Source organism: Rhopilema esculentum, chromosome 10 (genome assembly GCF_057945365.1).
Source record: "Rhopilema esculentum isolate cy_ngs chromosome 10, ASM5794536v1, whole genome shotgun sequence".
NCBI classification, from domain to species: Eukaryota; Metazoa; Cnidaria; class Scyphozoa; order Rhizostomeae; family Rhizostomatidae; genus Rhopilema; species Rhopilema esculentum.
The window spans coordinates 3,210,231-3,222,501 of NC_142824.1; the positions used below are offsets into that span (position 1 = coordinate 3,210,231).

The 12,271-nt window shown below is 35.2% G+C and overlaps 2 protein-coding genes across 2 annotated transcripts; both read left to right on the forward strand.

The window, feature by feature from the left end:
* Nucleotides 1-621: 621 nt before the first annotated feature.
* LOC135694328 (chymotrypsin B) lies at nucleotides 622-4,033 on the forward strand. Its single transcript, XM_065213016.2, has 7 exons — nucleotides 622-738; nucleotides 976-1,017; nucleotides 1,635-1,871; nucleotides 2,046-2,234; nucleotides 2,516-2,616; nucleotides 3,281-3,500; nucleotides 3,946-4,033. The coding sequence occupies exons 1-7, from the start codon at nucleotides 717-719 to the stop codon at nucleotides 3,951-3,953; spliced, it is 819 nt and encodes a 272-aa protein (XP_065069088.2). The 5' UTR covers nucleotides 622-716; the 3' UTR covers nucleotides 3,954-4,033.
* Nucleotides 4,034-7,319: 3,286 nt separating this feature from the next.
* On the forward strand, nucleotides 7,320-10,699 carry LOC135687952 (agrin). The gene is made up of 6 exons (XM_089110814.1): nucleotides 7,320-7,326; nucleotides 7,909-7,949; nucleotides 8,363-8,405; nucleotides 9,745-9,900; nucleotides 10,215-10,358; nucleotides 10,692-10,699. Exons 1-6 carry the CDS (start codon nucleotides 7,320-7,322, stop codon nucleotides 10,697-10,699), a joined length of 399 nt encoding a protein of 132 aa, XP_088966940.1.
* The last annotated feature ends 1,572 nt before the right edge of the window (nucleotides 10,700-12,271 follow it).

The window sequence follows — 12,271 nt, forward strand, 5'->3', positions numbered from 1 at the left end:
ACAAGGCCAAGCAATAAACTACATTGTAAGATTATTTCTTGGGCTATTAACACCCCCCCCCCCCCCCTCATTACAACGTTCCCCTTCAAAGATAGTGGTTGTCCATCAAGTTAGTTGGTAAATGAGTTCCCTCGTTCTCTTGTTGTGTACTAATAATTGGCACGCGTATATTCTTTCTTTAGGCAATGAGAGCTAAGTCAATTCAAATATATGTATAACATGTTGATTACATAAGTTAGCAAGATGCTTTGATTGCATAACATGACTGCTCTCGATGATGTACATGTCAACTACAACTAAAAAAATTAAAGCAAGAAGGCGTATCTGATTTGACACCTACAGCGAGGACTGGGTACGAGCCAATCCACGTCATAAATCATTTCTGCAAATGAAGAGCATCAAAATCAACTTTGCTGTGAAGTACACTTATGAAAAAGACATAGCTATAAGATACCAAACTTCAAGAAAATCGTGAGGGATGTGCCTTTCTAGCATGTTACTTACCATAATATCGGGACGGAACAGTAAATACAGGAAGGAACCTCTTCCGAAAACACCAACATGAAAGACAATGCCTCTTGAAGATTCATGTGCATTTTAAGATAGTTAGCTGCAAAACAACAGTTGTTTGCTGTACTTGTTTCTTCAGATGCCCTATCTTATCATAAATAGAAAGTAAGGATAGGAAAGTCGTTACAAACGTCAAAGACAGCATAATGAACATGTTCAATTTAGCAGGTAAAGTAGAGACAAAGTCTTTTCCTAATCTATTGAAAATTCAAGCTACATTTGGCTTCTTGCAATAGCTTTATTTATGCATTTTTAAAACAATAATTAAACACCGCCATTTTAAAAATACTGTGGAACAGACATTTCAGATTGAATCTAATTTTTTTGACATTTTCTTCGCTGTAATGAATTTTTTTAGATTGAACTTATAACTTTTGATGAAATTTAAAAAACTTTGTTTTTTAGTTTCATTGTTGTTGCTTGGTCTCGCTCAGATAGGGGCTACGGGTGAGTCCTTCAGTGTTGAAAGTCATTTTGATAAAAAATTTGCAAATAAAGATGATCGACGTTTTATAACAAGGAATTTGATTGTCTTCAAGGCCTTATAAAGACTGGCTGTGAGGAAAAATCACTAAATGTTTTTTTTCTCAATTGCATCGTTATATGATCTAATAAGCACTGATTGAGATTTCTTTTTAAATTGAACTTTTAAAGGCTTACTGTATTATATAATTAAAAAGAATATTTTTCACTCATTTTAAAAGAGAAAATGAGGGTGGTAAATTTTTATATGACCAAAAGACCATCACTTTAAGAGACGTAAGGGGTGTAACGCCACTCCCTAAAAAATATTTTCATTGCAAATAATGGGGTTGCATATATACGGCGTTTCCCAAGCAAATGTGTTCAATCCTTGTGTCTCTTGTTATTCTATTGGAAAATTTGAAGGCTTGAAATTATTATTTAAACCAAAGATAGTGCCCGAGAAAGCTTTCCGCTGGAATAAGGTGTACATTATCGGTAGTTGTACATTATTGGTGTACATTATTGTATTTTACTGGACTTATTTTACAAATAAAGCGTACATTATTGTATTTTACTGAAATTTGAAAAAATTTCAACAGGGACCTGTGGGATTAAACCACAGTCTTCAAGAATTGTAGGTGGAAGCATATCTAAACCTTATGCTTGGCCATGGATGGTTCAAATTATCAACACAAGATTCTCAGCTAACCATCACTGGTGCGGAGGTGCACTTATATCTCCTGAATGGCTAGTCACTGCCACGCACTGTGTCAACTACGGAAAGCACAGTGATTTTGTCTTCACTCTCGCAGAGCATGACCGATTCTCCAATGAAGGTAGTTGGAAGTTTTCCGTGAAATAAATTTGAATCGTATTCTTAGACCGGGAGGTCATTTTTCTTGTTTCCTAACAACTATGTGCATCGATAGGCACCATCTTTTTTATCTTGCATTTGATTTTAGCTTTCTAGCTTCAATGAAGTCTAAATTGTGATTTTGTATACTCTTTAGGTCACGAGCAGGTTTTTAGAGCCAAGAAAGTAATCGAGAGACTTGATTATAACAAGCCATCTGCCATTAACAATGATATTGCATTGGTAAAGCTGGATAGACCGGCTATTTTGAGTTCAAGGGTTGGGACAGTCTGCCTGCCTGCACAAGGCTACCAGATTCACGTTGGCTCTCGTTGCATTACAGCAGGTAATTTTGTTCCTTTTCCTCTTTTGTCTATTTTGCTACCATCACTTGGGTATATACAGCATCCATCTTTTTAAATGAACCACTCATCTTATTAACCCTTAATATGTGGTTTTTAGACAATAATTTCTTCCCCTCTCTTGCTATTAAATTTTCTGTGAAATTCTAAAATAGCAATAGCATTTGTGCTGTATGAATAGGAACACCAGAGTCAAAAAAGTCAAAAAATTATCAAAAAAATGTAAATGACGCAAGGCTGCATCCTTGCTCCAATTCTGTTGTAGGATGGGGTTTGACGTCTGGAGGCGGAAAGCAGTCACGTTACTTAAAAGAAGCCTTGATGCCTGTTGCTGATAACAAAGTGTGCCAAAGACAGTATGGGAGTGTAAGCATATCGAATTTAGAAAACTATTTTGCACAAGGCTACCTTCAGCTTGCACTCAACTTGACTTCGAACAACCTCTTAATGATTTACACGTGAACGCACATCATAAAGATATTAACTGTTGCCTAGGATTTCGTAAGGAAATGTAAAATAAACGACGACTATGCTAGTATATCAAGAATCTACAATTTTGCACGATTGCTTGCTTTCATGACAATGCTCCCTAATTCCCAGAGGATTTGGTAATTTGTCATGTATACGATAGCTAAAATGCCATTTTAGCGTGCAATTTTTATAAAAATATGGATTTTTGAAATTTTTAGGAAAATTTGTAATGAATAATTTGTGCTCTGCTAGAATTCCAGCAGATAATAGGATAAAATTTACAAGCCCTTAGTTTGGTTGATCTTATTTAGACATACTGTGTAACCATTGGCTTGGTTTTTCATGTGAAAACCATGCAGAAATTCATTTTCCGGTGTCAAAGCCTACAAAAACAAGCAAATTTGCCGGCAATTGAAACAAATTTTGTCACTGTATAATGATGACGATTGTCTACTACAGTTGATTGCTTTCTTGCCTCCAACCTAATGTACTTCGTCGTGGCCCTCGTATTAATGTACACACCAATTTATTCCCAAAGCTACAATTTTCATCTTCACAGATCCCAATAACGGAACAAATGGTCTGTGGAGGCAGTGGTGGAAACAGTGTCGAAAATAACTGTAGCTCAGACAGTGGAGGACCGTTAATGTGCCCAACTGCAGATGGTCGATGGGTGCTACAAGGTGTTGTCTCATTTGGTGACTCAAGATGCTCTGCAGGAAAATATACTGTCTATGCACGTGTCAGCAAGTTCAGAAACTGGATAAAGCAACACACTGGTAGGTTTGGCTTGTTTGAATCAACCTCACCCTAGATATTAACTTTGAAAGGAAAATATTTTTTCAGTTCCAGCATCCTTGCTAAAATTACTTGGAACATCTAGCAGCTCGTGTTGCGTTCCGATCCGATATTGACAAGACATGAAAATGTACTTTCTAATTTTTTTGCGTCGTTCCGTTGGATGTTGTAGAGGGCTGTGTTTGAACTTGAAAACATACATCAGTGTTCCAGGACTTTTATATTTATGGAATGGATTATCTTTGATTTTACTAAGTTTATAAAGTATTAAGATTTATCTCTAATCTGGCTCTATCTTGATCAAATGTTTTTTCTGATTTTAATCAAAATGTCCTTGATAGGCATGGTACTGAAGGTTAGTCAATTTTTGGCTTTAGAGACTTTCTATATTTGCATGTTATTCTAAACCATGTTTTTTGCTTTCAGGCGTATAACAGAAAGATGGCAATACCATCAATCTATTGATAAAATTCTGTCACACGAAAGTTAAGTGAATAAAAGTGCTAAACACGAATTTTGTTGTCTTTTTTGAGCCACGCTTACTGTCCTTTACTGGATATCCAAGGAACCTTTTTATTTTCAACTGCACAGACGGAGTTCCAATATTCTCCTTTTATCACATGTTGAAGACGTGTGTCAAATTAAGAAAGCTGCTAATTTTTATCATCTTAATTTGAAAACAACGCACATCTGTCTTGTTGATGGTGATTTACCCCTGTGGTCCTTCGATTGAAAACCATCATCACCACAATAATGCACCTTTCTCAACAGAGTACCCAGGGGTATTTCATAATGCCATTTGCCCTTAGTACCAGAGCTAAAAAAGTGGGAACGAATGTTCCTCTCATCTCCATTCCCCCTCCGATTTCTCAGGCCTCTCAGCTCCACTCCCACTCCAAATTTATTGGGCTCCGGTACCTAGGGTAAATTTCCTTTCAGGTTTTCACAAATGCTAAAAGTAGTGCTCTGGGGCCTTTTTTATTTAAGAGGTATTTATATGGGGGTTAATTAGAGGGGGAGTCTATAAAAGTGATCCTCAAGTTTCCACAATAAAGCTTGTTTTGTAGATATTTCAAATTTTCAGGCTCATTTTATTTGCAACTTTACGTTGTGACAATCTTTAAAATATCTAACCAAAGTATAATTCAAAGCACAAAACGATATTCTAGTCGAAAAAATTTGATCACTGTTTTCGGCGGTGTTATATTTGGACTGGGGGCTTGCTCAAATGAGTGGTAGCATATCAACCAGTTTTCTTTTGGGGTAGGGCTTATACGAGGGGGTAAAATCGAGGAAATACTGTATTTGGTCAAAACTCAAAAATTATAAAACAGGATTGTTATGACGTCACCACTCTGTAAAATTAACAACACGACACTGTGTAGGAGAAGTATCGCTAAAGTCGGATCGGACGTGAAACAACAACTTATGCACAATACAACGAAGGTGAGCGTAGTTCATAAATTTCCATTTTAGCTTTCAACTTCACGATTCTATATGTGTTTAACTTGTGTATCAAAGCGGCTTCTATGTTTCCACTCTACTTTGAAAGAAAGAAGCACTGTATGTATTTGTTTCAATAATGGCCTCACTTGATGACTGTTATTCATCACCTAAAAAGAAGTATAGAATTTCACTTTGCTGAAATATGTCGTAAATTCCAATTTAAGCGACCTTCATATTAACTACACACTTTTTATGATCTTGTTGACAAAACATAGCAAGTCAAAACTAGTATCTGCATCTCTAATGCCAAAAAGACATTTATAAATATACAGATAGGTACATTCAAGAAGTATTAGGACACTTTGACAACATAATTCTGTCGTTGCAATTGGTAAGGTTTGTCAACGGAAAGTTGAACAGATATTTTAGAAAGTTTTGAAAAAGCTAAATAGCTCAGCAATGCACCTGACACAGTTCAGTCAATTTGTGTTACAGAATGTCACATTCTTGTTGTAGAATATCATTACCAAAATAACATTAAGTTAATATACATATGCTTGGTATTGGTATTAGTCAAAGCAGTCAAACACAAAGGTCACGGCTTCAAGGAATGGATGCAATCCCAAATACATCTATCTAGAGCTTTCCATGTCATCACCCAAAACTTTTGCGAATCCTCCTTTCCTCCTTTGAGCAATGGAAATGGATCCTTCTCTAAGCACTGCATCTGCCAAGGCCAACCTCTTTGTTTTAACCTTGGCCTCCAATTCAAATCTTGATTATCAAGAATTACAACCTTGTCATTATCCCCCTTCTACAGTAGTTAAGTTGTCCACCAACAAAGTTTGCAAATCACTTCTCCAACTAAGCACTTCTAAATTGACAGGACCTGATCGGCTCTGGTTGGGGACAAAACAAAAACTTTTAGCCACACAATTTTTAATATCCGAAAACCCTATTTACTAACAAGGAACAGCAATTTTGCCAATAAGGAAAGCCCATTACCAGCCTCAAGTTACGTGGAGGCAGTTCTAAATCTAAGGATTACATCATAGAATATGAAAAAGCAAAATATTACCTCTCCCTTAACCTTTTCTCATCAAATTTAGATGAAAAACAAAATTGAAACCGGAAGTTATGAATTTCACGCCCTGATGAAAAATTTTATTTTGAGGCACACAATCATCAGCCACGCACCTACTACAATCTTTACAGAGAGGCCTGGTGACCCCTAGCACTGGCATTAATATTTGGTTGTTTGAGAAAACAGAGAAAATATCATGCCTTTACATCTTTTTCTTAAGATCACCTAAAAGACAGAACAAAACATAGTGTAATTCAATTCCAATTATTTTAAGTTAAACATGATATCAGAGACTCAACCAACAAAATTTCCATCCTTCCTCACAGAAGTGTATTAACAGTGTTTTTGTAAAGTCCATAATGGAAGGAATTTTTAGAAAATGTTTGAGAAGAGTTTCAAGTTAAAGTTTCATGTTTATCTCTTGGGCTTGGGCTGAAAAACATGACAAGAAGCAGACAATTGTAGAGTTTAGAGCAGGCCATGCTGGGAATAAAATGGTAGGGGTGCAATGAATTAAACTTCTTGTGGTGCCAAGGGGTGCAATGGTGTGCTATTGCACCAGAGTACTTAATAGTACAGTCAGTTGATATAGACTAGACTACATAACTTTATCATAAGAAAACATTTGGCCATATTTTATTAGTAAAAGTTTATAAAGAGTTTTGTATTTGCATACATAGAAGAAAAGCACATAAAATTGTGAGTCCTGATAAAACGGGATTTTACTGATCACACTTGCAAGGTACATTTGTAAACGGAGTGTAATCTGGGGCAAATCACTTAAAGCTTAAAAATCAATAAGCCTGTTTGAATAAACACAGCCCTACATGTGTCATGTGATTGTAACTAGTTATTGCAAATGAGACATGCAACCACAACAGCAAAGCAAGGATTATCTTCTTAAAAGGTCAACTGATATTCAGACCTCGACCGAAAAAAAATTATGGAAACCTTCATTTACAGGGGTGTTTTGCCATTTTTAAAACTTCTGTTTAGTTTTAAACATGGTATCATTGTGTGACTTGAAAGTCCAGCCACTAGAATATGAAGAAATCGAAAAATGGATGTTATCATCCAGAAAACGTTTACTGTAACCGTAAGCAAATTAGAATATGCCAAATTCCCCGTTAAATAGAAATCAAATAGAAATGATTGTCTGATTAGCAACATTTGTTGATAGTTGAATTATGATAAAAAAATAACATTGAGCAATATTGGTCACTTTAGAATAAAGTGTTCAGATTAATTTTAAAAACTGCACTGTTGAACAATGGAAGGTGTGTGCCAAGGCGTGGGCGTGTGATCACACGCCATTCCCAGTATGGCCTTGTTTAGAGCATAGAGAATGTTGTAGAGATTAATGAATGGGAATCTAATCCAAGTGAGGATGAATTTTATGATTACAAAAACACAGTTGTCTGATAATCACATAATTCATTCTGTTTGATTATGTCTGTTGTCTGTTGTCTGTTGTCTGTTGTCTGTCTGTTGTCTGTTAATCACATTAAGTATGAAACTTGGATTAGCAACTTGGGAAAATTCTGTTCTCTCTGCAAAACCTGTTCTGAACTTTATGACAAACAGTAGTTTTAATAACTACTAAGGACAGATTAACCATGGCTTCAATGTATAAAATCAAGCAAATGTATATTTATTGCATTTCAGAAACATGCTTCTTTTTTATCTATGGCAGGGGAAACCATATTTTCTGTGGATGCAGGATGCCTCAGTTTCATTTTGCCACCAGTGTTAATTTAAAATTTTCTGTGCTAGTATCCCAGATTTCCAATTGTCCTTTGCACATCATCCAAATCCCAAATTTATTGGCCAGTTTAAAGTATCACTGTTTTTTATTTCAGACCCAACCATGAAGTTGTTAGCTCTGTTTTTTGTGGTTATGGTGAGTTTTGTTACCATGTGGTACAGAAACATTTTTTGATAAGATTATCTATTATTGTTAGTTTGAGAAAAATTTGGGTGGTTGTAAATCTAAAGCAATCCCAAATGCTTGCAAAATGCATAAAAATGGGTGAACATCTGGCTAAGCTGTTTTTAGATGGCATCAGCAAAGCAAAAAATTTCAGGCCACACCCATTTTTCTATCAAAAAACGTCTTCTTACCAACCAAAAATGCCAATTTACAGATGAGGGATGCCCATGACTAACTTTTGGTGAGGTTAAGATAGTTTCAAATTATGGAATTACATTACAAAGAAGACATTCCCAAATATTTTCTGTAGTGTGTGTATGTGCATAATCTGGTAAAATGTGATCAGCGATGGCTAATATTTATTTTGATAATTGTTCTTTAAGGTTGCAAGTTGTGAAGGTTCTGCTGGTCCTGAGAAAGAGAAGAGTATGTTAAGAATTTTTTTATAAGAGCCTAAAGTTTTTCTTAATTGCCAGAGTGTATTCACAACCAAAAAAGCATCATTTTACTCCTCTGCAACCTAGAGATGTTTCTTTGTAGGCTCAGGGCTTTCAATGGTGAGCACGCACCAGAGGCTACCTTTGAGAACGATTAGTCATGCGCCCTGTGATAAAATTTTCCCTTGAAAAGCATGATTTCCATGTGCCGATAGGTCAATCTACTTGAGAAACTCTTTTAAGAAAAACGGAAATTTGACATCAAATCCTTGTTTCCACTACTATGTTTTTGCTTGTCTCCATTTTCAGATCATTCAGTTTTCGTTATTTACGAGCCGTTCCCATTGCTTCGGCCAAAACAAAAATGAAGGTTTTTCCATTACTCTGTTTTGTCTGTTTTCATATCCTTTGTTCGATCTCGTTTTGAAACTGAAGATGAACAAATTCATTTTTTAATTGATCCTTTTTCGATTTTCTCATTAAAACAATTCAATTTTAATGTGACACCGTTCTCCAATGACTTTGTTTTCGCTGTTCCCATTAAAATGATTCGTTTTCAAACATCATTAGACAGGCACTTTGAACATCATTATCAAATGTCTCTAATTTTGAGCATTTGAATGGGAACCGAAATAAAAAATGATTCATTCAGTTCCTTTTCCTACAAAAGCGGAGTAATAGGAACAGAGCCTGATTTTCAATGGACTTAAACAATATTAATTGCCCCTTTGCCATTTGTTAGTCAAACAGTGGTTTTTTAATTTTATTTGCTAAAGCTATTTAAGTCTATTTTTTTCTATAACTTTGCTGATTAGAATTGAAACTTTGTTACGTTTCTAAAGTCACTGATACCTCTCTATGTCGCACAGTACCTTTCATGATAACTCGTGAGGGAAACAGGAACACAACTGTACCATGTGTTGTACTCAGTTCATTTTGAAAGTTTTGTCACATTTAATGTTTCAATAGAAAAAACTTTATTGTTCTATGTTAACAAAAACATTTGATTTGCCCACCCTACTCTTGTCACTCAAGTTTTTGGGCGCGTGCGTTGATTTCTGAACATGAAAGCCCTGTAGACTCAAAGCAGTATACCTAAAATCTTAAAATTAGCATCCTTCTTTGAATAAGTGTCCCCTTAAATAGTCAAACATTTGAATGCCCTTCTGCTGCCTTAGATTAGCAACCCCAATCTCCAAATCTAAAAAATCTAGTCAAACTTGACAACTAATTTTTTCTGATTTTATGGTGAATGGTGGTAGTCATTTCTGACATATTTTCTCTTGGGTGCAGGCTCTTTTTTGACTATTGCATATACTTATTTCTAGTCATATGGCCATGTGCTGAAGGAAACCCTTGTGATGCTGCTTATTGTGCCAGGTATCCAAATGTGGAATGTCGTCCAGGTGCTGATAACCCATGCAAAGCTGAGTTTATCTATGAGTTGAGAGGAGAGATCAAAGTGATAAAGAACTGCAAAAATGGTATATTTTTATGTTTTTTTATGAAGTGGTTGAGCCAATGATTTTTTTGAGTGATAATGTTGTTTCTTTATTTTATATATAAGTTATAATAAAGCTTGAAAGAAACCAAATGAAATGCAATTTTCTGCTAAATGGGTATTATTAATCCTCAAATTTCTTTGATTTCTGAACTTCTTATATTCACATTATCTTCCAGGTTGGAGGCTTATTCTTTTTCTAATGTTCTTTTGGTAACAGAATTATCAAGGATAAAGAAACAGCACATTCTTCATCATTCAAACAATTTTGACTTTCTGTGTCTGTTTTTTTACTAGCCAAGCCATGCTCAGAAGCCTGCCCTCGAATTTACCTCCCATTGTGTGGAAATGATGGCAAAACATATGGCAATGAATGTGAGCTCAATGTTGCAAAGTGCAAGAGTAAGGGGGAAATAAGACTCAAGAAGGAAGGAGAATGTGGTAAGCAAATGATTATAAATTTCATTTTAAATACCTCTTTAGTATTAAAGCTGAAAAGAACAAAGTTTTGGCACTTATGTTAAGTTTAAAGCTATAAGACATATATCAAGGGTACTATATATGACTGTCAAATAGGCCCAGACCTTAGGTAGTTCCATTTTTCTGTGATTCAGTATTACAAATGGCTGTTCAGATTCTTTAAAATTGTTTTCTTTTTCTATTCTCACTACTTTCCTTTGTCATTGTTGTTTAGTATGTTTTCTTCACGTCTTTATTACGTTTTATAATTAGCTATTCAGTATCTTTTGAATTTTAATTTTTTTTCATTTTTAGCTGAATGATTCTGCAGAGTGGTGCAACATGTCTGATACAGAGTGGAGTAGTCTGAAAACTGGTCCTAAAGGCTTTAGGCTTTGACACAGTTTCATTAAATAACTTTTTAATTCCCACTTCTGAACCAATTTTATTAATATATGTACTTTATAGGAAAGAGTTATATTTTATAATAAAACTTTGATGAAATTAACGTTATTTTTCATCACAAACTGCAAAAAAAGTGTTCTGCATTTTGTTTCAGCATTGGAACATGTTTTCATGATTACATAATACTTTATTTAAATATTAGAATTTAACTTTTTGATAAACCGCAAAACATTTAAAGTTGGCAAAATTTTTAGTTGCATATCTAATGTGTGTCATTGTAAATCTCCCTCCCCTCAATACCAACAATTTCCTGTTCATGCTAGGACAAAGGTTGCACTATAAATAATTGTTTGATGCGAGAAGTCTTAATCCAGACGTTCATCGTTTCGTTGTTTTTCGCCAATCTATTTTCCCTCTAACTTCTCACTCTAACTTTTCCCTCAAACTCGTAATTGAAATATTCATCCAAGAGAGAGAAGAAACTCCCTCTTTACAAGTCCTTCAAGTCCCAGTGACATCGCTTTCCCTATACAATAGATGATAGTATATTTTTTGAGCGAAGTTTAAACAAGAGCACACCCCCTTGATGTAAAGAGATGTTGGGGTTTAAGGTACTGGATCATTGGCCAGATGGTGACTTGTAATACAATCAATGTGCATAAACGGGAGGGAATATTAATTTTTGACACATTGAAACTCAAGCCTGAATATCTATAAATCCTGCTAATTTGGCGTTTATTGCTGAAAATCTGTTGTAGGCCTTTCATACGTTGCATTTTACGAACACCCCTCTAACAGCAGGCACCTCTGCACCCCATTCCAGAATTTTTTCTAGGCATCAGTTTTCATTCCGGTTCATTAATTAAAGCAAGAAACATTTCTCAAAAATTTGATAGTCGACAATGTAATTTTTAATTTGCTGGCATCCTCTAGACGCGCCAAATAGACGATTTTGTCTTTAATGCGATTTCCTGGAATTTTATTAAAAGCTATATTTAAACCATGGCTTTTCGTATATCGCTAGCATGAAGCTTTTCTGAAGCTGCAGCGAGATTGACAGGTTTTCGAGAACTTCTAGAGTAAAGTCTCACTGTAGAGAACATCTAGAGTGAGGACGAAAATATAGTCTATACACATAACTCAAAATTTCGCTGCAAAACTAGAAACGGTTGTTGACTGATGGGAATATTACAGTAACAAAACTGACAAAAAATCTTAAAAAATGTCTTAAAATCATACCTCTATAGCTTGTTTGTTTTTTCAAATATTTTGGAAAATAGTTTTATCTCTTCTGAAAATCATTCCGATAAAATACGTGGCACAACGCTTTTTAGATCATTTCTGCCAAGTCTTTTCAAAGGGATGGTTGAAGTGCGGCTCTACTGAGCTGGCCTTAGCCTTACAGCTGTACTTTCTGATTAAAACAGATAGTTAAAGCATCGGTTTAAACTCTTCATAGGTTATAACTGGGGTTTAAGCACTTCTCCTTC

Excerpts from the sequence above, each read along its gene's own strand:
- LOC135694328 (XM_065213016.2), top strand. The coding sequence starts at position 717 with ATGAACATGTTCAATTTAGCAG. Across the intron at positions 1,872-2,045 it reads TGACCGATTCTCCAATGAAG|GTCACGAGCAGGTTTTTAGA; the intron begins GTAGTTGGAAGT and ends TATACTCTTTAG. Across the intron at positions 2,235-2,515 it reads CTCTCGTTGCATTACAGCAG|GATGGGGTTTGACGTCTGGA; the intron begins GTAATTTTGTTC and ends ATTCTGTTGTAG.
- LOC135687952 (XM_089110814.1), top strand. Across the intron at positions 7,950-8,362 it reads CTCTGTTTTTTGTGGTTATG|GTTGCAAGTTGTGAAGGTTC; the intron begins GTGAGTTTTGTT and ends TTGTTCTTTAAG. Across the intron at positions 9,901-10,214 it reads GATAAAGAACTGCAAAAATG|CCAAGCCATGCTCAGAAGCC; the intron begins GTATATTTTTAT and ends TTTTTTTACTAG.